The 25,370-nt window shown below is 42.5% G+C and overlaps 1 protein-coding gene across 3 annotated transcripts; it reads right to left on the bottom strand.

Annotated features, from left to right (window-relative positions):
• Positions 1–805: 805 nt before the first annotated feature.
• On the bottom strand, positions 806–25,370 carry Grip (Glutamate receptor interacting protein). 3 transcript variants are annotated; one of them, XM_089263851.1, is made up of 11 exons: positions 25,092–25,370; positions 24,613–24,965; positions 9,646–9,765; positions 7,039–7,251; positions 6,410–6,603; positions 5,950–6,257; positions 4,797–4,960; positions 2,138–3,395; positions 1,856–2,058; positions 1,322–1,797; positions 806–1,249 (listed from the first exon to the last, which is right to left on the bottom strand). In XM_089263851.1, exons 2-11 carry the CDS (start codon positions 24,767–24,769, stop codon positions 1,148–1,150), a joined length of 3,195 nt encoding a protein of 1,064 aa, XP_089119977.1. In that variant the 5' UTR covers positions 24,770–24,965; positions 25,092–25,370; the 3' UTR covers positions 806–1,147. The 3 variants fall into 3 exon arrangements, with proteins under 3 accessions (XP_089119977.1, XP_089119978.1, XP_089119979.1); XM_089263852.1 differs by having other exon boundaries at positions 6,410–6,600; positions 24,613–25,367; XM_089263853.1 differs by lacking the exons at positions 9,646–9,765; positions 24,613–24,965; positions 25,092–25,370 and adding an exon at positions 7,488–7,786.

Raw genomic sequence — 25,370 nt, 5'->3', positions numbered from 1 at the left:
AGATATGCTTATCGTATTTACATTTATTAAGAACTGCTCTATATAAACCATGCCATAAATCAGCAGAGTTTTTAAAGAAATATCTATACTGCATTTTTAGAGAGAGAAGGGAAGGCTCAATGTAGCTTCAGTGTGCCTACATAGACTTTATTTTTAAATTTAGTAGTAAATGTTAAACCTGTAATGTAAATTTTGTTTTGTTTATAAGGCAAAAAGATGATCTGGCGCTTCCTAATAAAAATGAATTTAAAAAAAATAATGCCTATATAGACTCTTCTTAGTGAGACTATAGATCGCTCTATCATTCTGCCTCTATCTATCATGGAGCAAGAAGGAGAAAGCAAAATAGAACAAGACATAGAGTAATACAGACTTACTCCGTGTAATACAGAATTACTCTATGTCTAGTTCTATTTTGCTTCTCAGAATTACTCTATGTTTTGTTCTATTTAGCTTTCTCCTTCTTGTTCTATAAGGGATTCTGTGTCTTTCATTGTCTTACTATTTCTTTCTATCTTTTTCTCACACTCATAACTTTCCTTGCTTCTTTCTCACCCTCTCCCCCCTTTGAAGGTCTCTTATGGGAAGCTTCTATTGCAATCTAAACAAACAAGAGCTTAGCTTACATTTACCACTAAACCATTATGAAATGTAAATAAATCGAATCAAGTCTTAGGTAAATTCTTGTTTATTGTTTTATTTTTTTTCTGTTGATTTTGTTTTTAGTTTGGTTTCTCATATATATATATATATATGTATGTATATTCGTATATAAAATAAAACGTAATAAAAGTACAGTTATTAATTATTTTCCATCTGCATCCGATGATGCAATTCGATCTCTCTTTCTCTCATTTATTTTTGGTTATGGTAGACAATCGTTGGTATATCTCGATATAGATAAGCAAAAACAAAAAAAAAAAAAACCGTTGCAGGCACTTGGCATAACTTATTGTCGTTAAAATTAGTTAAGGCATATCGCGATGGGCAGGGGCGGGAGGAGGGGCGCTCGGACATCAGTTAGGTACAAAAGATTGGCACTTAGCGCTAAGACTTAAGATATAACTAGTTAAAGATTACAAAAAAAATAAAATAATAATAATAATAATAAGAATAAGAATAGAAGAGAAATAAGAAGAATCGCTGCTCACTCGGAGCGTTGCATGATCATCTCGATCTTGTCGCCGGCTGCAGCGATCAGCGGAACGGTGAGACAGCAGTCAAAGTCTTGCGTCTTAATCTCATTGACCTGAGTAAGAGAGAGAGAGAGATGGATATATCATATATGCCTTCATGATCTGCTTTGATCTGCTGCACTTGCCTGCATGATGCGATCGAAGGGCTTCAGCTGGCCGCATATATCCGCCGGCCCGCCGCTGCGTATGCGATTGATGAAGACGCCCCGCTCGTAGAGCCCATCCGAGACGGAGAAGCCATAGTCATCGTACACTCTATCCTTGTGCAGTGTGACATGGAAGATGCGCTGCTGCTGCTGCTGCTGCTGCTGCGACTGCGACTGCGACTGATCCTTGTTGCTGCCGCTCGCCTCGGTGTTGGTCGATGGACTGCGCGGACGTCGCTGCACCTTGGCATAGATGGCCTGCGTCGCAGCCGGCAGGCTGCAGCTGGAGCTGCTGTTGATGTCGTGGCTGCGCAAGATCTTGAGGTCCACAACATCGCCCAGATGATGCAGCAGGCTGGTGGCATGCGACAGCGGCATGCCCTGCACCGAGTGCTCGTCGATGGCCAGCAGCTGGTCGCCCACATGGATCTGTCCGTTCTTGAACGCAATGCCGCCTGAGGAGTTGGATAAGCGAGAATCAGTCGAGGCTTCTGGCAGTCGATCGGCACTTACCCTCGACCAGGCCGCTAATGGTGATCGGCTTGGTGATGTCCTCGCTGCCCGCCAAGGTGATGCCCAGGAGGCCGCCCTTCGGCTCCAGCCGTACGGTGAAGATGATCTGATGCAGGCTGCTGCCGCTGCTCTTGCTGCTGGAACTGGCCGCCGAGCCGTACACCTTGCTCTCCATGGGCGGCGGCAGAGCGGTGCAGTCCACACTGCGAGAGCGAGAGGGAGAGAGAGAGAGAGAGAGTTTAGTGAGATTTGCACAAGACTCAACTGTAATCCGTCGCTCACCTGGCATAACGATTCAGCTCGTAGCCGCCGTAATGGGACGCCTGCTCATTGTCGTCATCCTGCTCGTCCTCCTCCTGCTCGGCCAGCTCGGTGGTCAGGCTCTGTGTGTTGGCGGTGCCATTGGCAAAGCCGCGACCATTGCCCACCGGCCAGGCGCCATTGGGGGGCGGATGCCGCAGCTGCACCGACTGCAGGCTGCCCGTCTCGTCGAGGCTCGAGTTCGCCCGGAAGTAGTCCGGCTGCGGCGTGCTCGACTTGAGGGAGATGCAGTCGTTGTACTTGACCTCGCCGTACTTGGAGGCCACATAGGCGCTGCTATACAGCTCATTGTCGCCGGCAACACCAACACCAACACCGCCGGCCACCACAGCGGTGGTGCAGTTGCTGTAGATGGGTGGGTTGGGCAGAAAGTCGGGCAGCACCACACGCTTGATTGTCAGCGTGGTGAAGTCCGCTGTGGTTGCTGCTCCTGCTCCTGCTGCTGCTGCTGCTGCTGCTGCGGTTGCTGTTGCCGTGGGCAACTCCTTGAGCAGAGCATCGACATTGAAGTGCTGCACCGGATGCTGATCCACGGCCAGCAGTATGTCGCCCGGTCGCAGGGTGCCGCAGCGATGGGCCGGACTGCCCATCTTGACGTCGGAGATGACCAGGCCGCCGTGACTGGAGCCGCTCACGCTGAGGCCCAGGCCGCATTTGCCCGCGCGCAGCAGCTTCACGTTGAACACACCGCTGGAGGGCACCACCGTGTCCGGCATATCGAACTCCACCTCCAGCTCCAGCCAGTGGGCGGCCGCATGGGCGCCGCCGCCGGCACGGCCATCGAGCAGCTGCCGCATGGCCGCCGCGTCCAGATTGTACATCTTATTGATGGCCACGATGCGATCGCCCGGCTGGATGCAGCCGCTCCTGTCGGCCACCGAGTCGGGCAGGATCTGGTCGATGCTGACGGCGCGTCCGCAGCTGCTCGCTGCGCCGAGCACAATGCCAGCGCCCTGGCTGCAGTCGAGCAGCACCGGGAAGCTTTCGGCGCGGCACAGGCCGCCCGAGAGGCTGCTGCCATGCCCATTGCTGACGGCGGACACAGCTGTGCCCGCCCCACCAGCTACACCACCGCCAGCACCAGCACCAGCACCAGCACCGCCCGCCTCCAGCGGCAGCGAGCTCTTGCGCACGAAGCGCTGCCGGCCCGGCCTGCCCGACGACTTGCGCGACTCCAGCGTGCTGAAGCTATACTTGGGACTGCCGAGCGTCGTGTGACCTGTGCGAGAGAAACGAGATGTGACAGCATAAGAATCCGCATCAGCCGCTGCTCCGCCGTATTTATAGACGACCAGACGCCCAGAGCCCACCGCCGCTGCGCCCAGCTGAAACTATATACGATCCTGCCGGCCCGAACTTGGCCAAAAAGCTTTTAGCGCTCGGCCTCAGCTGATGAGGCCATGTGTGAGAAATAGTTCATTGCGGCTAATCCACAGCTTAGCTTACATGTGTGTGTGCGTGTGTGTGTGTGTGTGTATTGCTCTCTGTTTATTTGCCCCCGTCGATCTTGCTTAAGAATTTACGGCCCTAAGTAGTCGCCCATTGTCGCCCCCCGAATTATTCGTCGTTCCCATTTGCCCTCAAATACAAATTGATTGGCATTCAATGTGCTCGAGGCGAGGGTAGCTCAAGCAGTTATCGCATACAAGATGAAGAAGGTGCTCAATACATAAAACTGATCTAAAAAGCCTCATCAAAATGTATATTTCCACTCTATCCATATATATGTATGTATGTATAATCTTTAAGAACTTTAAGAACTCTAAGAAGTAGAAGAGCTATTCCAAGACATTTATAATGGATGATGGAGGTGCTCAATACACAAAACTGATCTAAAAGGCCTCAATAAAATGTATATTTCCACTCTATCAATATATTATATATATGTATGTATAATCTTTAAGAACTTTAAGATCTCTAAGAAGTAGAAGAGCTATTCCAAGACATTTATAAAGGATGAAGGAGGTGCTCAATACATAAAACTGATCTGAAAGGCCTCATCAAAATGTATATTTCCACTCTATCAATATATTTGATGCATGTATGTATAATCTTTAAGAACTTTAAGAACTCTAAGATGTAGAAGAGCTGTTTCAAGACATTTATAAAGGATGAAGGAGGTGCTCAATACATAAAACTGATCTGAAAGGCCTCATCAAAATGTATATTTCCACTCTATCAATATATTTGATGCATGTATGTATAATCTTTAAGAACTTTAAGATCTCTAAGAAGTAGAAGAGCTATTCCAAGACATTTTGAAACTATATTAATCAGCTGTATGTAGCAAATTCATCACCCAGAATTTATTTGCCTATAGCACTAATTGGACACAACTGTGCGAGCGGCCCTCGCCTCTGTGGCTGGCGGCCTCTGCTGTTCATTAGCCGAACGCCCACGCAACGAGACCTTCAAATGCACCATGTTTGGTGGCTTTTGGCATTGCACAAGCGGCCAACGATTGGAGCACTTAGATAGCCAAAAAGCAAACGAGAACGACGAACGGACGAGCCAAATGCCAATGGAGACGACAGATGGGAGCTGGCGCTGGGATCGATTTGGCTCTGGTTTCGGTTTCGGTTTTGGTCTCGATTTTAGTCTGGGTCTCTGTTGGACTTACCTCGACGCGCCAGCGCATGTGCCGGCATGATCTGCATTTGTGTGTAGCCGCGGCCGGTGCCGGTGTCCAATATGGTCATCACCTCGTCGGGACTGTAGGCCGTGTGCTCGATCATGGTGTCATCAATGGAGAGCACCTGATCGCCGACAGATAAGGCGCCACAGCTGCAACATACACAGAGATCGCCGCAATTTAGTACACGATTTCTCACGCTGGCTAAGGCAAGGCATTGCTGGAGTCGAAAGCGCGTTGCCAGACTAACCAAATGTAGCGAGATGGCAACGCCGAACCGCTAAAGCAATGACTCGTATGTGTGCAATTTAATATTTGCTAAATTCACACTTCATATGCGACTCGAATCTGTTGAAAGCGTTGCCAGACTAGGCAAATGTACCGACATGGCAACGCTGAATTGCTAAAGCTATGCACTCGATTGATTGCAATTGAATATTTGTTGAATTTGCATTTCATATGCGCCTCAAATCGGTTGAAAGCGTTGCCAGACTGGGAAAATGTAGCGTGGTGGCAACGCTGAATTGTTAAAGCTATGCTATGGACTACAATTGAAAATATGCTGAATTTGCATTTGATATAGAACTCAAATCGGTTGAAAGCGTTGCCAGACTAGGCATGTATAACGACGTGGCAACGCCTACAATTGAATATTTGTTAAATTTGCATCTGATATAAAGCTAAAATCGCTAGAAAGCGTTGCCAGACTAGGCAAATGTAGCGAGGTGGCAACGCTGAATGGTTAAAGCTTTGCTATGAATATTTGCTAAATCCGCATTTGATATAAAACTCAAATTGGTTGAAAGCGTTGCCAGACCAATTCAAAATCAGAGTTTATCAACTCTGAATTGCCTAATCTGTGATTTGTATTACCTGAAATCAACTACGTACTGCTTTCAAATGTTCTTATAAGACGCAAAACTGCTTTCAACGTTGCCAGATAGGCACAAAATCATAAAATGGCAAGGCAAATGGAAGTTTGCGTCATAGTCTAAGGGACTTTTGCTTATAATTTCTTAAAAATGTTTCTTTACCTTAGAAATTCTTCAATTCAAATAAATTGGGTTTCAATTGGAAGAGACTCTCTTAGAATATATTTGATACATGGCTTAATTAGAAATTAGATTGTTTTCAGACTCACCGATCGGCAATACTGGCGGGTAGTATGCTAGCTATATAGATGCCCGATTGGGCAAGCTCGTCGATTTTGTCAGTGCTGCTGCTGGCTGTGCCCGCGGAGCTGCTGGCCGTGCTCGTGTAGTTGCATAGCACCAGGCCCAATTTGTCGTTGAGGGGTCGCTCGATCTCAATGAGCAGCGGGCCCATCGAGAACTCGACGCTCTGCACGACAGAGACGTCGTATTCAATGGTTAGATTCGTATAGCCGGAAACGTGACCGCATTTAATGATCTGCTGTGCCTCCGCCAAAGTTTTTCCAATGAGCGAGATCTAAATAAGAGCGAGAGAGAGAGAGAGAGAGAGAGAGAGAGTTAGAGTGTGGTAGAGTGTGAGAGTTTACGGAAATGACTGAACGGAAGCATCTGTCAGCAATCGTGTCAGCAGGTGTTTGCCATCACACTTGGATCACTGGTCACACTCACATTATCGACGCGCAGCAGTCGATCGCCAGGCTTTATCCGGCCGGTCTTATAGACGGGGCCATGCAGTCGGACGTGTGTGACGATCAGCGGATAATCGGCACCACCTCGCAGCGTTAGACCCAGGCAGCCGCTCTCACGCTCCACGGTGATCTGTGCCAGCTTCGAGGTGACATATAAACTGTTTTGGGAAACTGCTGTAACAAATGCAAAACATGAGAAACATCGATCAGATCAGTAATTAGGAATCTCTCATTGAACTAGCAGTGATCAAGTATTGCCTTTCAGCGAAATCCCTGATCATCGAGCAGTAATCGATCATATGTAGATCTGCAATCAGAGATCAACAATCGATGATTATCAATCGACAATCATCAGTCAGCGATCACAGATCAAGCATCATCGTTTAGTGATCACTGATCAGCAAACTACTAGCAGAAAGCTCCCTTTGACAATCAGTGATCAAGTAGAACTCAGTGATCATCAATCAGTGATCATCAATTAGGATCAGCGATCAGCAATCTGTAGTCAGGAATCACTGTTCGACGATCAGTGATCAAGGAAAGCACTGATAAATGATCATCAATCAGTGATCATCAATCAGCGAGCAGGAATCACGAAGTCACACTTACTGCATTCGGGCAACGAGTATTCAATCTCCACAATGGCCGGCCCCGTATCCGCTCCGGTTGCGCACAGCATATTCATGATCTTCTGATTGCTCAGTCCGATTGTTGAGATGCCATCGATCTGGTGCAGACGATCGCCCGGCGCCAGAAAATCGGCCGCATGACCAACTGGATTGAGTGCGCCAATAACAGGTGGATACGATAGATCATTGCGTTCTGTGGGTATTACAAATCGAGTGGGTAAATCAATTTAGCACTTAATCCCGTTCCATTCAACTGTTCAAATAAACACAATGCCAAGCGTAAGTGAAGGGAAAACCCATTAATCTAATCGCTAGACCTTCTTGAGTTGGCGTAATCATAGCGGTTAGCCCACCTGACTTCTATAAACATTGTGGGCAGGAATCTCTATGAAATAAGCTTTTGATTGGAATTAAAAAGTTTTGATTTACTTTAGCGCTACCTGAGACCTGATTCCATTTGGATTCTTGCTCTATGTTAAGTAGTTTCATTTACAGTTTAGCTTCGAGTTTTGCTTCTGAGTTCTATATTTTGACGACTTCATCTCACTTTAGTCAATCTGCATATATTTTATGATACAGCCACATGATTTCAGACATGTTGATTGTTAGTTTGCCTATCTGCTGCCTGCTGCCTTGGTCTCCATTACCAATTCTGTCAACGGCTCGTCAGACGCACGCAGTCGCCTCTTCTAACCAAATCAAATTTTACATAAAAAAAAGAACTACAGCAAAAAAAAAAAAAAAAAAAACAGAAAAAACCAAAAACAAATAGAAAAACTACTCGTAAATAAATGTATGCTTAAAAAGCGACTGGCCGACTTGTTGTTATGACAAACAACGCGCCAGAGGGCAGCCATGGCGGCGAGGTGCATGTGCGGTCGCTGGCAAGCTGCCAGGCCGACAAAGCCACTAGAGGCGGAGTGTGGGAGCGGCGGGGGTAGCCGGGCACCCTGCTAGTGCCCCACCCACACTTTGCATTACGGCTAACATAATCGAAGGCGAGGACAAGACGTCATCGACCAGAAGCTTACGTCAGACGTCCAGACTCTGGCTCTCACAGCTGAGCTATGCTAGGGTTAAGCTCTAACTGACTCTCTCTCATTCACTCTCACTCTCTCTCTACACGTCTCTCTCCCTCTCTCTTTCTAGCCGCCCGCCTTGGCGCTGTGATGAGATTAGTCAGGGCAAATGATATAAAATTTCTAGACTACAGACAACATCTACGTCCGCCAGCGAAATATGTATTATAATGTCTGGCAGTCGACAGACTCGCCACGCCCGCTGAGAAGGGGCGGGGGCGTAGTCGACGGCAGATTGAAATGATGATTTATTTTGGCAGCGGCGACGACGACGACGACGACGACGACGACGACGACGACGGCTGCGTCGCGCTATCGACGCAAACGCGTTCCGCATTCAAATCGCATCGGCCCACTTTTTGGCTGGAGTTCAAGACCGACCCAAAAAATGAAAATGAAATGAGAAAAAACCAAAAGCAAATATATATAGAAATTAAACTAGAACCGCAGATTGAAGCAGGCCCAGCGCGTTTCTGAGGCAAGCCAAAAAAATTGCTGCCCTGACTCAATAGTTCATCAAGAGTCGAAGGAACTTCGAAAAGTATCTTTAATGAAAGGCTGAGAAAAAAGGAGCGGACAGTTGTGATAGTCGGGGTAGTTGGGCTAGCTGAATGGAGATTTATATTGTATATTGTAAAAGAAAAAGAAATTATATACATAATTATGATGTGTATCTCTAAGATACATGAATGTATCTATGAGATACTTAATCATCTATCTTCTGAGTCAATTATAGGTATCGCTAAATACATTTGTCTTGTATTTACAATGCTGCATCTTCTAGACGTTCGCTGTGTATCTGTAAGCAACACTTTGCTTTGTATCTTCCAGATACTTTTGCAGTATCTACAAGTTACATCATAGTAAACTCAAATATGAGACTAAAACAAGCAAACAGAAAACAGCGTTCACTCATATTTGACAGCTAGCTAGCCATTCCATGTTACAGCGCCTCTGTTAATGTTAATGCCAATGTTAAGTCAATGTTTACAAGTGCGTTCAAGCGAAAAGTGCTTAAGTTGAGTGTGTTTGGCATATGCCGAGATCGAAGGCTGTAAACCTAATTGAATATGTTTCTATACTCAGCCATCAACAGATCTAGCATTTACTTGTTCCTAGATAAACCAAATGAAACATGCCCGGACCATTAATCATAGCCCACATATCACATGCCTAACTAAGCCTTTGAAAATGATTTTGAATCTGCCATGACTGTTTATTATTTATTCAGTCAATCGCAACCCTTGGCTCGAACTTCTCAATTAGATCTAACATACATAATTATGAAATAATTGAAAAATCTTTCAATCAATTTGAACTTCAACTGACAGCTGTCAGAAATAGGATTTTCTAATTGAGCAATCAAATATTTTGTTAATGCGGGCTTCTGCTTTCCATCCGAGAGACCCTCACAATTATTGCAGCTGTAAGAATTGCTAACAAGCTAAATGTTCCCTTTCCCTTTTCCCCTTTCCCCTTGCCCTTGCTCATTTCCATTTTCCACTTACCTGCAAAACTGATTGCCAAATGGAGAGCGTTGCGTGGCAGCGTGATCGTTGCATAGGTTGTGCCGCGTTCCGGTGCCAGTCCGGAGTCCTCGGATTGCGCGGGGCTCATCGCCCGGTCAACTGCGAATGAAATGAAAATGAAGAGCGGGCAAACGTATATATCAGCATATGGCAGCAGATCAACATCAAAGGTGTTCGCCAGACAAAGACGTTCATTGACCGCAGCAGCACCCAACCCAACCCACCCACACACACACACACACACACACACACACATGCACTGCCTTTGCTCTGCTCATAATTTTGCCAACGGCTATCAAAGGCCTGCACTCAAAGGGAACTAAATGTGCGGGGAGCGGGGGGGGGGGGGCTCCATGCATTTCTTAATTTATTCATCAACCGAAAATAAAAACCCCAAAAAAATAAAATAAAATAAAAAAACAAATTTATATATATACTATATGGGAGAGCAGAGAAAACTAACCAAAAGCAGATCAAAGCGAGCTGCAGTCGTTTCGCCATGGAATTTTCGCCTTTCCGGCTGACGTAGTACGGCCTGCCCTTATGGGCCGCGCCGCGCCACGCCCACCTGGCCAATAATCGCCATCGCCTGAGTCACACCAAAACATTTCGTACAAAGCCAACGACCTTCAGTGTTTCAATTAAAATGCCATCGAACAAAACCAAAAACAAATGAACATAAAAACATAAAAAAATACAAAAATACAACGGAAATTCGAAGAAAAACAAAACTAATTAATCTTTATGAATTTTTCATGTCTTTTCTTGTTTTTGCACGCCTCTCCAGATGGTGCGGCGCTGCGTTTGTGTGAAGTACCCCGTATATAGGCCACGTATAGCCCATGTATATATTATGTAGCAGGCTGAGCTCTTGAAGCTCCATTTGAATGTAGAAACACAGCTACCGAGACCGTACCCAAAGTCAAGCAATTGGCGCGTAAAGTAAGTAGAGCTATAAGGGAATTCACCTATTTGCAGATAGATTCATTGAGTCAGTGTTGTAAAAGACCATATATCATGAGATTGCCCTAGATATCAAGATACTCAGAAGAGTATTCCCATGTAGATCAAAGCATAGAACGTAGAGTTTATTTCAATATGCATATGCTCAATAGTATAAACATTTACCCAAAGCAATTTCAATATTTATATTAATTATATTATTGGATTTCCATTAGATCGTTCTCTATCTGTTCTACTTTGCTATTATCCAAATAAATCTACAGAAACTAGAACATAAATCTTCTTAATTTGAAATTATTATTTTTTCCATTATTTATTTTTTAAGTAAACACAAAGTCAACTTCAACTGAAGTCTCGCTCTTTTTGTTTCGCTCTCTCTCTCCCTCTCTCTCTCTCCCTCTCTCATTTGTTTAGGTCTGTTGCTGTCTGGCAACCTTTTCTTTGGCTATGTGGCAATGTTGTTCTCGTGACACACGGCGTATGCGCGATCTGCAACAATTGCGGCGTTGCGCTCCATGTGGGGCCACAGCCGAGCAACAACAGACGCGCACCTCAGCCCCAGCACACACACGCACACACACACAGACAAAACAACTTTGACGTAAACGGCGGTCGCTGTGGACGCGACTTTTATTTTCGAACGCTTCAATGGCGCATAAAGTTTTTCTTAATGCCCGCCCGAGTATGAAAAACAAAAACAATAATTAGGCAAAATAAAAAAAAAAACCCAAAATAACAACAATAAATAAAAAAGAAAAACCAAAAAAAAAAAAAAAAAAAACAGCATAAGCTAAAGACAAGGGCGGAGAAGCTAAAAAACGTAACGTTGAAATTTTGTGCGTTTCGCTTCATTTGCCAGGCACAACAACAAAATGTATCTGCAAGATACATTTGCGTAGCGATACAGATATGGCACAGATAGTTAATATATGTATTAGCACATGTATACACTACATACATATATCCATATCCGTATATATATGTATATACGTAGTGCATGTACATAACTTTTTGCTGCTTTTTTATTTGGCTTACTAACAGCGTCAAATGGGGTGTATTGTCATAGGTATATGGTAAGGATGTATGAACAAATGTGAATATAATCAATATGTCAATACATACATATATGTATGTATGTGTCAGAGGTTGCGTCCTTTCGATTTAAGAAAGGTTCATATAACATAGAAGGAGAATACATAAATATACCATACATTGTACACACATACATTAATCGATAAATTCGTATATAGCTATCGATCAATTTGTTATAAATGATCAATCAATACAATCAGTACAACTATCGATAAATTTAATTGTCGCTATTGATCAATTTATTTAAATTATCAAGCGATTTGTTGATAAAATTGCTTCAAATTGTCGATGAATGTGTTTGATATTATCGATAAATTTTCCAAGGTATCTATCAGAATATCATTGCTGTAGAGCTCTACCAAAGTATTCACAGCCGAAGAGTCTGCTTGCCATATCAACTGTTACTACAGGGTATCTGCTAGTCGAGCACTGGTTTTCATGTGCCGATTTCGAGACAGTATTGGTTCTTTTATCCATTTTTTGTTGCCATTTTTTAGCGCTTCTTTTGCTTTTTGCACTTTCTGACATTTTGTTTGCTTCCTTTTGGGCCCATTCGCTTTGAAGTCATTTTACAGTTTTACATTTCTATATTTACAATTCTTCTATTCATTTCTATTTGTTTTTTGTCGCTTTTTGTTTTTTGTTTTTGCTATTTTTGTGCGGCTTTTCATTTTGATTTTCCACGAGCTGCTGCACGCTTTCCTCTTGATTTTCTTTTATTTGGCTCTTTTGACATAATTCATTGGATACGCCGAGCGGAAATCATGTCTACGCTTAGTTTCAATTATACTACAGATATATATATATATATATATATATATATATATATATGTTTATACACACATACATATATATAAAAAGATCTACACATATACATAAATAGTTATGTAGTTCTAGTCGGATTTTTGCCATTCAAAAACTTTTTGTGACGCTTTCGCAGACTTTTCATCGATGGCTAGTCGAAGATGTTATATATTTTATTATAAACGCCAGATGACAGCGAAAATCTATTCTATTTAAATAGTTTGCATAAATAATTTGTGAAAATCTCTTCTCCATCTTTCCCATTAATTTTCTTGTACGTATCAGAATTAGTTTCGGACAAATACGAGTCGAAAATCGAATTTTTTATTGCCGCGATTCAACTTAACTTAAGTTTACTCGAGTTATGTAAGCTGTTCCATTTCATTTAGTTTCATCATCAATCAGCTTGTCCAGCTACTACTAGTCAAATGTAGTCTGAATATTGGCTTGTTTCCATTCCAGTCCATTACATTTCAAGCCAGTTGTTTCATTTCCATTTCATTCTGTTTCAAATCGAGCCTACAATCAAAACTTCACCTGCGCTTAAACTACATTAAACTAAGAAAATCATTAACTCATACCGTTTCATTCCATTCAGTTTTCTTTCATTCTAATCCTGCTGCATTCCATCTTGTTCTGCTGAATTTAACATTTAGCAGTGAAAATCTGTTCCATTCCATTCCGTTCCAAGCCAGTTGTTTCTGTTCCATTTCATTCCGTTTCTAATCTAGCCTAAATGCCACACTTCACTTGCACTCAAACTACATTCAACTAATAAAATGAAACCGTTTCATTCCATTCAGTTTTATTTCACTTTAAGCCTGTTGTATCCCATTTTGTTTTGTTGTACAACAATTCAACTACAGCCCAGACACTATAATATAAATTTAACACTTAGCATCAAAAATCTGTTCCATTCCATTACGTTCCATTCCAGTCGTTTCTTTTCTATTTCATTTGGTTTATAGTCGAACCTAAAAGCAACACTTCACTTGCACTCAGACTACATTAGACTTGACTTGTAAAATCTTAAAATTATTTCGTTTCATTCCATTCAGTTTTATTTCATTTTAATCCTGTTGCATTCCATTTTGTTCTCTTTTACACCTATTCAAGGCACTACAATACTAATTTAATATTTAGCACTAAAGTTCTGTTCCATTCCATTCCGTTCCATGCCAGTTGTTTTCAATTTGTTGCGGGTGACAAACTTTTTGGGTGAGTTCTTCATTAGGAAATTTGCAAATTGACAGGCAAATTCGCATTGCCATTTGCAGTTCCGTTCAGAAGACATTTGCCTATGGCAGGCTGGCTGACTGTAGTGCAGGGGAGTGGGTGTTGGCAATCATTAAAAACTATTTTGGTGTTTTCCTCTGGTTATGGCTGTCCGCTTGATTTTATGGCCAACTCGCAGCTCGCAGCTCGCAGCGCGCAGCTCATGCAAACGCTTTTTGGCACTCGCCAGCCGCTGTTGCAGTCGCAGTTGCAGTTAAATTTATCGGCGACAGTTGGGCGCAGCATGTTGCAAGGCGGAAATTGCGCTCAGCCGCAACGTTGCATGGGAGCTGCCTGGCAATGCCAACTTCCTGGCTATATGCCTAATCCTGGCAATTAAACAGATCACAGATCACAGATCACACATCACAGATCGCGAATCACTTGAAATAGACAAAACATTTGGACAATTGAATGGCAGCACTTGAAGGCCGCCCAAGCGCCAAGCCAAACAACTTTAGCTAACATATTGACGGACGGCTTGACTGACTGACTGCCAGACTGACGGCTGCGCTGGGGGTCGCTTCTGTTTGCATTTGCGGCACATTTGCAACAAGACATTCCAGCGGACGCTTTGCCACATTTACTTTGAAAATAGACATCATTCAAAATCTCAAAGAGCACTGCAACTTCCCCTATCCTCTCGCTCTCTCTCTCTCTCTCTCTCTCTCTCTCTCTCTGTCTTCCGAAGAAGACTTTATCGTGCTCGTTTGACTCACCCTTTAAAATATGTCTGCATACATCTGTTAATAATCTTCAATATGTTGCAAGCATCTTTTGACTAAATGAGTTCATTAGGGGCATTCCCAACTGACTTCATCTGAAAATTGGACATTCTCTCATTTGACGAGAGGTATTCTCTCTCTCCCTATCGCTCTCTCTCTCTCTCACACACACTCTTGCTATCCCTTATTTTAGTCTCTCTATGTATCTATTCCTTTCTCTCTCACTATTTTTCTCTATATATATGCCTTTTCTCTCCCTAACTAGCTTCGCTTTGATCTCTCTCTCTCTCTCTCCCTGTCTCTGTCATATCTCCACCTCTCTCTTGACACCTCTTTATCAATCTATCTCTTTCTTGATATGTGTATCTCTCTATCTTCTTACATTTCTTGATCTACCTCTCCCTCCTCTTCTCTGTGTCATTCTTTCTCTCATTTTCTACTTCAGGCTTGTTCTCTCTCTCTCTCTCTCTCTCTCTCTCTCTCTCTCTCTCTCTCTCTCTCTCTCTCTCTCTCTTTCTCTAGCTCTATCTGTCTCTCATACAAGATCAATATTTTGGCTTGGCTAATGTATGTTAAGCACATTTTTAGCTCCGACCCTTTGAAACAAAGATAGATTTTCACTTGAATAGGTACTCCCACCCAGCCTCAATGAACCTCTGCATTCTCTCCCCTTTCCATTTGACAGGTGCTCCGCTTAACTGCAATGTGGGCCAACGAAATTCGTGGCGATTGATTGACGCTCGAGTTGATGGGGCTGCATTGACAGCTCCCACTGTTTGTTATTCCCTGCACTGGCGCAATAAACATGCTGAAGAAGTGTGCAGAGTCGAAGACGACGCAGAACCTAAAGTACTCCGAGTGTACTGGGCAAGCGGGCCTAATAGTAAGTGGCCGCGCCTCGATCCAGAATATTTGTGTGTCCATTAACCGGGGCACTTCATAATGGACGACAGTTACAGAGCCGAGAAATATGTATGTCAAAAATGTCGAAAGAGTCGAGACGAGGAGAGGCGAGGGCAGAGCCTCGTCGGTGTGGCACCCAAAGGGAAAGGCGAAGACAACAACAAGAAAAACCAATTATTGCAAATGAACTCGAGTGTGGTTCCGCAAAAAAAAAAAAAAAAATGTCAACATCTGATAAAGCCGCAAAGAGTCGCAGTGGAGGCAGCCAGGGGGACGGGGGTGGAGCACTGTGTGGCAAGGGCAGCGGATGCAGCCAAAGTGCAACAGCCGTTGAACTGAACTGAACTGAACTGAACTGCAATGGGCTGAACTAAGCAAAACTCAGAACTCACAACCTCAACTCAGCTGCGAAGGGAGTGCTGCAATGAATGCGGCATGCAGCAGTTGCAGTTGCAGTTGCAGTTGGGGCTACTGCATTCAGATCCTCAAGTATTTAGCGAGACGTTGACATTTATGCGTAGAGCCCCATAAAAAACACAATATGCAGGGCTGAATGCGAGCGCGAATGCCGTGTGCAAAGTGCCTGAACTAGTTCAAGGGAACAGCAATTGCGAAATGTTAAGCTGCTGTTAACTGATGATGTAAGTATAGTCAAATCTGTTTGATAACATGGGACATAGTATGTTAAGCAGCTGTTAGTGTTAGAGACATGCTAAAAATTCTGTTAAGCCAATATTTAACAGCTGTTGGGCATGCCTAAGGCTTGTTACGTTTGTCATGTTATAGCTTTTGACTGTTGAATCCACTTTAAGCTATGTTAAGCTGCTGTTAACTCATTGGTTCCGACTCCAGCACAGAAGATTCTCTGTCCCTGTTTTAATTGTGAATGGACTGCGTGGCAGTAGACAAAGGCATGCAATACATATGCATGCATGCATGCATGCATGTATTTAAACACACATACATACATATATGCATGCATGTATGTATGTGTGTGCATATGGTATGATATGCGCTCATTATGACGCCGTTTTGCTGAACAGAATAAATTTGCAAGGCGCGCAGGAGGGCAGGCGGGCAGGAGAATTGATTTATGCCCATAAGAGTTGTTGTCGCCGCGGCGTCAACTCTTTCATATGCCCAAGCCGAAGGGGCAGCTCCTAATGAAGAGCCCAAGCAGCAAAACATTTTCATTTGCAAACGTTTCCTCCCCCACTGTCGCGCTCTCTCTTTCTCTCTCTCTCTCCCTCTCTATCGCGCTTTAGGTATACCCAGTCTAGTTGCTCTTATCGCGCCGCAATGTACTTGCAACAGTTAGGGGCACAGATTTATGCCCCAAAATGTTAATAGCCCATAACCAATCCCCGGTCACATAGCCAGCGCACGTACTGAACCAATATTGTGTTTTGGTTTCGGGTTTTTCATTTCTCGTTTCTCGTTGTTCGTTGCACGTGATAAGGTTTTTCCAGTCCAGTGCAATTACCATTCGAATGGATATTCAATTTTCCTATTGACATAATGAAAGGCGTTCTCTGTACATCGCACAACGGCTTATCACAGCGACTTGCGTGTGCCCCACATCTAGGCGCTGTGCGAGCCGAGAAAGCAGTACACGAAGCCATCAATGGGTAATAGATCACCCCAGCTATCTAAACTATATAGATAGATAGTTCTATTTGCTAAGGGCGTTCTATTTTGACCAAATTAGTGGATGAACTCCATAGGAAACTAATTAACAATCAATCTCTTTCAAACGTTGCCAGTAAAACGTTTAAGAATGCGAAACTAGGAAGAAGATGTGAGAGTGCGAGTAAGAGAATGGGAATGAAAGTGTGTGAGTGAGAGTGAGAATGGGAATAAGAGTGAAAGCGAGAGTGTGTGAGAATGAAAGTGAGAATTAGAGTGAGAGTGCTATAAAAGGGTGTATCAGAATATAAAAGATTTAAAGGGATTATAAGAGAACATAAGAAGGTATAGGAGAATTTAAAGGAGTATAAGATAGTATGAGAATAAGAGAACAGAAGAGAATACACTTTTACTCTCTCTTACTATCTCCATCTGTATGGTATTCAGATATATCTAGTAACTGTAAGCTGGCAGCTGTTCGGTTTCAAGTATTTGTCGCTTAAAGAGATGCTGAGAGCTCGCTGAGCATTCTCCGCATTCATAATTAACACGTGCAGAGGGCGTTGACAAAAATCGCGAAGGACTGACGACATTCAAGTTATGGAAGCCGCAGCCAGATGCAGATACAGATACAGATACAGCCTTAGATACAGATACAAATACAGATGCAGATACAGATACTGATGCAGATGCAGATGCAGATTCAGCTGCGACTGCAATGGCCCCGGCAACAGACAAATAATTATGCTCAATGTGTGGGGAATGGCTGATGGAGTCGACACTAGGGAGACGACAGATGGAGGATGGGAGCTGGGAGATGGGAGCTGGGAGCTGGGAGATGGGAGCTGAGAGCTGGGAGACTGCAGTTGGAGTCTCTGCGCGTATTCTAGCAGTCGCCGTCTGCCGTCTGCCACGAAACTCTACAAATTAATCCAAACGGTAGACGACAACAACAACAACAACAACAATAACAACAACAACAACTTGCAACAGGCAAAACAAAAACAACAGCAACAAATTACATTAATCGTGTGCCTTCTGTGCTGTGCTGATGATGATGATGATGATGATGAAGTAGCTGTAGCTGCCGATGATGATGATCAAGTTGTTAATGATAATTTGGCTGGCTGTTTCTTTACATTAATACCCTGTATGCAAAGAGAGCAGGAAATTGGGATAAAGGAAGAAATAAACTAGAAAAGAAAAGCCGAAAGAACTATTAAAGGGTTACTAAATAGATGATCAATCGCATTATATGAACCATATGCAAATCTGTAAAAATCTCAACCGAAAGATCTATATATTTTCTGCCCTACAGGGAAACGAGGAAAGTGAAAGGATCTATTATCATTTATATCTATAATATAGCACAAATATAGCTATAGATTTAGCTCAAATATCATGATATGCATTACTTTTTCTCTCTTTTCCGCAGTTAATCTTGTATCTAGGGTATTTGCTAGTCTGGCTTTTAGCATATTTCACTTTATTTTCATTTGTTCGCTTTTGTTTTTGTTTTTCTTGCTATTTTTAGCCAAGTTGAAATTGTGACAGTTTTTCCTGCCAAGACCAAACGGCGATGCATTAAATGTCCATAGCCCTTGTTATTCTGTGTGTGTGTGTGTGTGTGTGTCATTGTGTATGTGTGTGTGTGTTTGTGTAGAAGAGCTTGAAGTGCGTATGCAGTAGCTGCTATCAACAATGCGCGTTCCCTGTACAGCAGACATTTACCCCAATATTTATGTATTTTCAATTCGAAATACATTTTCATAGACTTTCTATATATATAAATATATGTGCGTGTGTGTGTGTGCGTGTGTGTGTGTGCGTGGTGCTGAGTGACGTCGTTGTTGCAAATTTCGCGTAGAAATGTAAACAAAAGTCTGACAATTGCCACAGCAGTTGCAACTGTTGCAGCAATAGCAACAATATTTGTATGTACTATGGGCATAGATGGCAAAAATATGAAAGATATATGAAAAACAGTTGCAATTAGTAGTAGCAGTAGTAGTAGTAGTAGTAGTAATGGTGGCAGTAGTAATAGTAGTAGTAGTAGTAGTAGTAGTAATGGTGGTAAAAGTAGTAGAAGCAGTAGCAGTAGTAGTAGTAATGGTAGTAAAAGTAGTAGTAGTATTAGTAATAGTATTAGTAATAGTAATAGTAGAAGTAGTAGTAATAGTAGTAGTAATAGTAGAAGTAGTAGTAATAGTAGTAATAGTAGAAGTAGTAGTAATAGTAATAGTAGTAGTAATAGTAATAGTAGAAGTAGTAGTAATAGTGGTAGTAGTAGTAGTAGTAGTAGTAGAAATAGTAGAAGTAGTAGTAATAGTAGTAATAGTAGTTGTAGTAGAAGTAATAGTAAAAGTAGTAGTAATAGTAGTAGTAGTAGAAGTAGTAGTATTAGTAGTAGTAGAAATAGTAGAAGTAGTAGTAATAGTAGTAGTAGTAGAAGTAGTAGTATTAGTAGTAGTATAAATAGTAGAAGTAGTAGTAATAGTAGTAATAGTAGTTGTAGTAGAAGTAATAGTAGAAGTAGTAGTAATAGTAGTAGTAGTAGAAGTAGTAGTATTAGTAGTAGTATAAATAGTAGAAGTAGTAGTAATAGTAGTAATAGTAGTTGTAGTAGAAGTAATAGTAGAAGTAGTAGTAATAGTAGTAGTAGTAGAAGTAGTAGTAATAGTAGTAGTAGTAGAAGTAGTAGTAAAAATGGTAGTAAAGGTGGCAGTTGTATTAATAAAAATGTACTGATAATATCAATATTTAAATAAAAAATAAAATATTTTAAACGAATATTAAGACAAACATAAGAGAACTAATCCACTTCAAATTAACCATATCTTAATGAATACATATATAATTATTTATACATATCTAACTTCAGGTATAAGATCCTCTCTATTCTGCATGCAATTCGTTCATTTAGCTCCACTGTGCGCATGACAGTCAATGCCATTTGCCGCAGCTTTGCTAGCTGTTGGCTGCAACATTTCTACTTTCACAGCTGTTGTTGTTTATGTTATTATTGTTGTTGCTGTTGTTGCTGTTGTTGCAGTTGTCGCCCATTGTTGCTTCCGTTTGGTGTGTGGCAGCTTAATGAGAGCAACACCCGAAAGGATTTGCCACCAAACGTAAACGCATCACCCTTCGGAACTGTCAGCTGTCTCTCCGTCCGTGTCTCTGTGTGTTGCATAAACAAGAAAAAGCAAATGCTGCAATTGCCATAGGGATTTGCCCTGCCCCGCCCCGCCCCGCTTCGCCTCGCACTCGGCCTGTGCTCATTTCGTTTCAATTGCGTCAAATTGTGTATTGAGGCAACTTTTGTGGCTCTTACCGCACTTATGGCCACAGCAGCTCTTCGCTTTTGTTTATGCTTGGCGAAAAAAACAAACATTAAACGCACACACACAGAGAGAGAGAGAGAGAGAGAGAGGCAAATACTAGAAAATGTTCGATTGCCTGAAATCGTGGCATTTCAGCAATTTTTCACATGTCTCTGTCGAAAAGGGAAAAACAAATTTTAATGTTTATCCATTTGCCAGCGACGCGTCATCTTGTCTGTGCCCCCGCCAGAACGCCAGCCAGCCCCAAATCCGGCAACTAACCCTCCATGCAGTTGCGGAGTGAGAACGAGAGAGAAAGAGAGAGCAAGTACTTGGCGAGCATTATGAAAGTCCCTAGAGCTAAACTCATAAACCCCAAGCAGCAGGAGATGAGAGAGATTTTTATTGCAACGCCAACTGCAATGACTCTGCATGGAGAGCAACCCTCCCGGCCAACAGCGCTACCAGCTCCAGCTCCAGCTCCAGCCCAGAGTCGACATAAACCCATCAGCCATAAAGTGTCGCAAACAATTTAAATGACCTGTTGATGGATTCGACGAGCAGGAAGTAATTCCCAGCCATGGCAAATGTGCCACCAATAAGTGCTATAAATAAATGTAAATACCATATATATATATATATATATATATATATATAAATATACGTATGCATATCTTTATATCTATCTATATATCTGGGAAATCTGTTGTAAATTTGTTCAACTCAATTTATTGATCATAAAACTAATTTCTCTATTAATTATGATCTGTGTCCGGGTTGGTTTTTCTTTCCCTCCCATTCGCATTGCGAACATGATTTCGTTTGGCATTTCCCATTTCACATTTTAACATTCTCCCATTTCACGTAGACCTATGGAATTAATCATGCAACTCGTTAAGAGCCGATACAACAGATGCAAATGTATCTGCAGCAGCGACACGAATTTTATAACTCCCAACTGTCGAACGCATCGAATTTGATGTTCTAATTTTATCGGGCGACAACGAATTCCATAATTTTCTGGACGTCTTTTTAGTGGCTGTTGGACACGTTCGCCCGATTGTGTTTTTCCAGTTATTCGAGTGGGCCGCAGTCGGAAATAGAATAAGCACATCCGAAAAGCATCTATTAAAACTGATTAATTCATCTGTGCGGCTAACAAATCAAATCCAAAGAACTGGAAGTTAACAGCGCCTTAACATAGTGGGCTAATGTCAAATGTTGAAGTTAACAGTGAACGCAGACGTCAAATATTGAAGAAAGGTAAGTGTGACAGCTTTTTGTAACAGTCACTGAGTTAACAGCGCCTTTACATTGCCAGTTAGTGTCACATGTTAAGGATTCTCAGCCAACAATTTCATGAATGGAAATTTTGGAGTGCGGCAACTGTGAAATTTGAGTAAGTGGAATAATTTTATTAACAGTCAAATGTCAAGTGCTGGAGTTTCTCAATCTAAATATTCATTAAGGGAAGATGTGAAGTGTTTTTTATCAACAGTCACCGAGCTAATTATGCAAGCCTCTAGAGCAGTACTGTTCAGATATTTGATCACTGTTTAAGGTTTAAGCTTTAACATTAACAGTGCATTAACATTGAATTATTCCATTAAGTTGAGCAACCTTATTGTCAAATATTTGAAGAATATTTCTATTCATTTCGGTTCATCTGTTGTTCAACTGACGAAAAATCTTGAACATGTTCTCCATGTAGATGTAGCATTCGATCCATGTCACTTTTTTTTATGTGGCACTACAAAAATGTTCGATTTGATAGCGAGCATTGAGTATTTCCGAGCTACTTTGATGAGTGCTTAATGTGAGCTATAAAAATTGTATATGAAATAGGCTAAGGGTTAGTTTTTGTGAGATTGAGCGGGCGGGAGGGCAGCGGTAATGGGGCAGTCGTAGGGACAGCGACATGGGGGCAGGGGCAGAGGCAGCTGATTTGAGCTAACATTTGGTGCATTGACATTGTGCACCTTTACATTTTCTCAGGCCTTGTTTACACACAGTCGAGTGTTGAGTAAACTGTTGTTGTTGTTGTTGTTGTTGTTGTTGTTGCTGTTGTTGCTGTTGCTGCTGTGTAAACAAGTGACATCTGGCCAGCCATCCATGCTGAGGGGCCGCCCCTTGGCCCTGCTTAGCAGTGCGACAATTTTCGGGCGGGGGTGTTACGAATGTATCTATCTATCTGTATCGACGAGCTGCAACTCAATTTGTATCTTTAGCTATTGCACGCAGTTTAATCTAAGAGCGAGGAGCTGGGTGAGCCACACACACACGCACACACACACGCCGGCATGCCAACAACAATCTGTGTGGCATTCCGCTCTAGCAGATTAGGCTAGCAAATTGTATGGAAGCGAATGGCGTGGCCAACAATGCGCCGCATCACAAAATATTTAATTAAATGCTTAATTACGCTTGCCATGCCATAAATTCATCAAATGCAATTTAAGCTTACACACACACACGCACACACACACACACACACTCGCCCCACGACATGCAGCAGCTTCTTGGCGCTGGCTGCCCGCTATGCTGCATGCGTTAATGTCCACATGCAGATACAAAGATACAAAGATACACAATTACGGCTACAGATACAGATACCGATGCGAGCGACTGGTGCTGCGCATCTCGTTTTCATTCATTAACAGAGTTCGGCTAAAGCTGAGCAGCCCGGTCGCCGGGTTAAACGATATGTGCCATAACTCTTCCAGCTCAATCTTTGCAACGGCGACACCAGCAGCTGACTCGTGAGTCGTGACTCGTGTGGCGTGAATCGTGCGTCTGTTCTACAGTTGCACAGAGCGCAAAGCGAGGCTGCGCTTTTATGGATTTATATAATATGGGTCGCATCTGTTAGCCAACTGCAGCTGTACATTATTTAATTTTAGGTACGAATTGAAGACTTTAAGATACAGTATCTACATACGAGTATCTTGGTATCTCAACAGTAGATACTTTATGATGCTACCTAAGTATCTTATTAACAGTATCATTTCATGTTAATCGCAAGTATGCGCTGTTAAGTCAAAATTTCAACTGTGAATCGCGCATAATCTATAACCTAATGATCAACTCAGACTGCATATAAGGTAAGACTTGAATGGGAATCTATCTCAGCTTAGCTTGACTTACTAGCCCTATAGCTTGAACATTGATAAGATTCCAAAATAAGCTACAGTATATTAACAGAAGTATCTTAAATGACAGTCCGTTAGATACTTTATGAGCTTCTTTACATAGAATACTTAATGAAAAGTATCTTTTAATGTTAGCTGACAGTGAGAAGCAGATCAACATAATATACATATAAATATGTTAATTAACAGTTAAACTTAACTTCATAGTTGTCTAAATATGAATTGACAATTCATAAGCTACTCTATTAATGCTATATAAGAAAGCTAGGCCCGATCGCAAACTTAACATGGCGTTAACATATTAACAATTCCATTTGCTTCACCTAGCCAACCATTTTGTGCACTTTCCACGCTCAGAGCTACCAAATGGTTTGCCATCTGTCAAATTGCGATGCGAGACCCGCTTAGGCTTGTTATTGGCTCTAATTGCAACTGAAACTTTTACTCCGCTGCCATGGCTCAATGGAGGAATCTGTGGTCAGGTCAATGAGACTCCATTTCCATGCCCACACACACGCACACACACACACACGCGCACACATGTACGCTTGGTGCAATGCACAGTAGATGAAATTGACAAATTGCAGTGAAAATTTAGCTTTTGAAATGAAAACGAAATGCGAGCAATTATTTTTAATTGAAAATGTCAAAGATGTTGGCTGCTGAAAAGCGTCGGCCAAGTCGTCAAGCGGCCCAGCGTCAGCGTACAAAAAAAAAAAAATTGTATCTTACAGATACAGATACAAATACAAATACAGATACAGATACAGATACAGATACAAATGCGTGCTGCACTGCGTTCTGCTTGAGAAATTCAAACTACACAAGAACAAAACAACGAAAAACAACAACAAATTGGGAAAAAACGTGGAAATCTTATTAGAAGCACTCGAGGGCCACTTTGGGAGGCGGCACCTTGAGCGGAAATGCGATAACCCTGAGCGACGGGAAATCGAAATGAAACATAAAACAGAAGAGGAAGACAGAAAGACAGAAGACTGAATACGGCCAACAGATCGAACTATATACATACATACATATATGTATAGCAGATCGTGGTGCATTTGTATTATGTTATGTGGAGCTTACCGGATAACATGGGCGCCAGCGCAATGGCATTGGAGTCCTGTTGCTGCTGCTGAAGCTGCAGCTGTTGTTTGCTGGACAGCTCCTGCTCCTGCTTGAGAGCGCTCGACTTGCCCGGCACACAGCCGCCGATGGGCTTCTTGGATTTCCACAATTTCATAGTGTTAAGTCACAGAGTCACAACAAAAAAAGGATTCGCTTCTAGATTGAATGTGATTTTAGATTTGGCTTTCGCTTGGCAAATACATTGTTTCGCACTCTCTTGCTGTCTCACTCACTCACTCTATCTATGTATGTAGTATATCTTTTTATAAACTATATATAGAGAGCTGTTTTGGTTTGGTATTCGATTGGTGCTGCATAATCAAGAAACCCAAAAAAATACTATAAATTGCACCATTCGAAATAATGAAAAAAACAAAAAAAAAATATTTAGGAAAAATAAATGAAAATGTGGAGCAGATACTCACACATGCACGTACGGACACGCACACACACAAACACACATACACACACTCCCGAGTCGCGCGCGTGTATTCAAAAATTGAACAACAACAAAAAATTGTTAAACGTCTCGCGAGGGCGCGACGTTTGCTGCTAGAGTTACTGCTGCTTGTGGCAGTGGCACGTCCGGTGTACGCGACGAGAAATTGCACAATGATTCAGAAGTCCGACAGGCGCCGGCAGCCCGCTATACGCTCGCCGATCTTACAGTTAGTTAGCTGCCTCGCAGCGGCAGCAGCAGCAGCGGCCGCGGCAGC

Source organism: Drosophila navojoa, chromosome X, assembly GCF_054131105.1.
Source record: "Drosophila navojoa isolate 15081-1374.11 chromosome X, UAZ_NAV_1.0, whole genome shotgun sequence".
Classification (NCBI taxonomy): domain Eukaryota; kingdom Metazoa; phylum Arthropoda; class Insecta; order Diptera; family Drosophilidae; genus Drosophila; species Drosophila navojoa.
Note: the sequence above shows the minus strand (reverse complement) of the source record. Positions and strands in the feature narration are given on the sequence as shown.